General features: G+C 51.1%; 1 protein-coding gene across 1 annotated transcript in view; it reads left to right on the forward strand.

Annotated features, from left to right (window-relative positions):
• Positions 1 to 3090, forward strand: part of VWA3B (von Willebrand factor A domain containing 3B) — a 254456-nt gene that overhangs the window by 129024 nt on the left and 122342 nt on the right. Inside the window, 1 exon segment of the mRNA XM_011956652.1 lies at positions 2264 to 2418. Coding sequence (XP_011812042.1) covers positions 2264 to 2418 — 155 coding nt within the window.

Here is a 3090-nt window from a genome sequence, read left to right on the forward strand (position 1 = left end):
TGTCTGCCATCTACCTTTATTTCGCCCAGGCTGAATTGTCCTTGTCCTGTCTAAGGCTACTCCCTGCATGGGTACATGACTCTCTCTCTCCACTCATTTTATTCATTCTCCCTTTCTGCATCACAGCCTCCTATCACCCCCGTTTCCAGATCATTCGCATCACCACGCACACATTCTGTCATTTCTCCCATCTTAAAAAGTTTTCTGATCCCATGTGTACCTCTGGCTGTGCCTCATGCCTCTGCTTCTTTTAGAATTCAGTTCCTCAGTCGAGTTGCGTACATTTCCTTCCTCTGCTTCTTCAATTCTCCTCCCATGTTCCTGGGACCTGCTTCCATCAGGCAGAACCCGCACCCCCTGCCCGCCAACTTCCACCTCACCACCAAAACCCATGTTTTGCAGAGATCCCTGAATGACTAAATCCAGGGGTCCATTCTCAGTCTCTGTCTTACTTGACCTGTTAGTAAGTTGATCTAGTTGGTCACTTCCTTGAATTTTTTTTTTTTTTAATTTTAGAATATACACTGCTGGTTATCCTCCCACCTCACTGGCTGTTCCTTTCTCAGTCTTCTTTGTGACTTCTCCATGTCCTTAACCTGTCGATGCCGGAGGACGTTGAGGTGCAGTGCTCTGATCACTTCTCTGTCTACACTCATTTCCCAGGTGGTCTCCTCCAGTCCCATGGCTTTTAATCCCCTGTGCATGTGGGCTGGCGACTTCAAAATGTACCCCTCCAGTCCTGTGGCCTTCCCTGATCTCCCGACTACTGCCGTATATCTAATAGGCACCTTGAACCTGAGACATCAGGTGCTAAATCTTGGTCTTTCCCGTTCAGAGCTGCTCTTCCACAACCTTCCTCCTATCAATTGATTGCAACTCCACCCTTTCAGGTCCCGGCCTGAAAACCTCAGGGTGGTGCCTGACTCCTCTCTTTTCTCACATACAGACGTCTGATCTGTCGGTGAACACTGTCAGTTCTGTTTTCAGAACATGCCTGTCATTCAGGATCTGACCACTTCTTACCATGACCTTGGCTGCCCGGGACCATGCAACTCCGTGATCTTCTGGCTGTTTGCTTCCGCCCTTGGTCCTTGGCCGTCTAGTCTGCTTTACAGAGTAAATCAGGCGTGTCGCTGCTCTCATGAAAGCCCTGGGAGGAGTCCTTTTTCACTCGAGCAAAAGCCAGCTCATTTCCGACAGCTGTCAGGCTTTCCAGGACCTGATCCTGGCCCTCCTCTTGGTGTGTCCCGGCTTCTCTCACTCTCTCTTCCCTCTGTCCCTTTCCTTTGGCAATATTGGCCTTCCTAAAATTCGACAAGCGTGCCGGGCGGATTCCCAGCTCGGGCCCGTGCTCTTGCTGTGTCCTCTGACCTGCTCCTGGCCTCCCCGTGACCACACTCCGTTCCTCCAGGCCTTCTCTCCTGGTTCACTGTCTCTGGGAGGCTTTCCCTGTGAGGTTCTAACTTTTCCCATCTCTCCCCTCTTTCTCTGCTCTCTGCTCTTCCTCCTTGCCTCACTCCACCTGTCATCCTCTGACCTGGTGTGTCGTGATTTGCTTCTTACTGGGCTCCCCTCCTGCACTGTGAGCTCCGAGAAGGCAGGGGTTTGGTCATTGTGTGTGTTTGTATTCCTGGTGTCTAGAAGGTCTCCCAGCGGAGGAGCGCTGGGTGAGCGCCTGTGGGCCGAGTGATAGAGGCCAACTGAGGAGGGCCCGCTCTGTCTGTCCCGGTGGAGGGCGCTAGATGTGCAGTGGGGCTCTTGGTGGGAAAAGAGGATTCATGAGTGTCTCAGTCTCGCTTCCTCCAGAACGGTCTCCCTGGCCGTCTAGTCCACTGTGAGCTCTGTCGCTCTCTCTTCTTTACCAACCAGGACTTGCCAGGTCCTTACTGTCTCAGCCCAGTGCTAGGGACTGAGTATCTAATTCTCCGCATTGCTATCTCTCTGTCTCTGCACGTGTGTGTGTGTGTGTCTGTTGTGTGTGTGTCGGTCGGGGGGTGTCTCTACGCTGGAATCGTTAGCTTTTTAGCTTTTCTGGGGCACACATGTGATCTCATGTATCTTTCTTGCCCATGTTCATGGCACCTAGTGCAGGGCTCCATAGGAAGCGGGCAGCGGAACATATTTAGTTGAACTAACAAAGGAATGACTGACGGTAGAGTGAGTGCTAAGAGCCATTTGAATATGACAGAGCTGGAGGTGCCATCTGGAGGCTCTTCTCTTTGGACGGTTTCTGAGTGGCCTCTGTCCTTTGTCCTCTCCTTAGGAGACCAACAAGAAGACAGTCCACGCAAAATATTGCAGCAGGTTTGTCCATGCTCCCTGGAAAGACGGGAGCTTGGTCCACGTGAACATTACCAAAGAGAAGTGCAGGTGGTACAGTGAGAGAATCCACACAGCCCTGGCCCGGATCCGAAGGAGGTTGGTGTTATTTTTTTGTGCCCTGAGTTCCGAGACCCCCCTCAAAGACGACCACCAGAAACCGAAGTCAAAGCCAAGCGGCCGGGATCACTTTATTGCAGGTTCGAACCCGGACCTCTCTCTGTACAGGTGTAGTCAGGAGGGCAAGAGAGAGGTCTCCAGCACAGCTCAAGTCTACTTTTTATAGTAAGGCACAAACAGGTTACAGAAGATTAGGGCATTTTTGCAATTACAAGATTGGGATTGGTTGACATTTTGAAGTTTGAACATTCGGCAGTTTCTGATTGGCTCCCGCCCTTTTTTAAACCACAAACTCTAGGGGTTTTTTTTTAGACAAACTGCTTGCTTAACCATGGGTGGGAGGGGGGTGGTTTCGATTGAGCAAGCAGTGGGTACATGACTAGGGGCTGCAAGCACCGGTAATCAGAACAGAACAGAACAGGACAGGGACTTTCACAATGCTTGTCCGTACAACGTCTGGAATCTATAGATAACATAACCGGTTAGGTCAGGGGTCGATCTTTAACCAGGCTCCGGGCGCTGCCCGGACTGTCTGCCTGTGGATTTCATTTCTGCGTTTTAGTCTTTTCATCCCCCCCGTCTCTGGTACCTTTAAGAGCCAATCTTGGGTCTTATACTGATTCTGTTGTTATGACGGGCTGGTATTGGGCT

This window comes from Colobus angolensis, unplaced genomic scaffold (genome assembly GCF_000951035.1).
Source record: "Colobus angolensis palliatus isolate OR3802 unplaced genomic scaffold, Cang.pa_1.0 Scaffold42, whole genome shotgun sequence".
NCBI classification, from domain to species: domain Eukaryota; kingdom Metazoa; phylum Chordata; class Mammalia; order Primates; family Cercopithecidae; genus Colobus; species Colobus angolensis.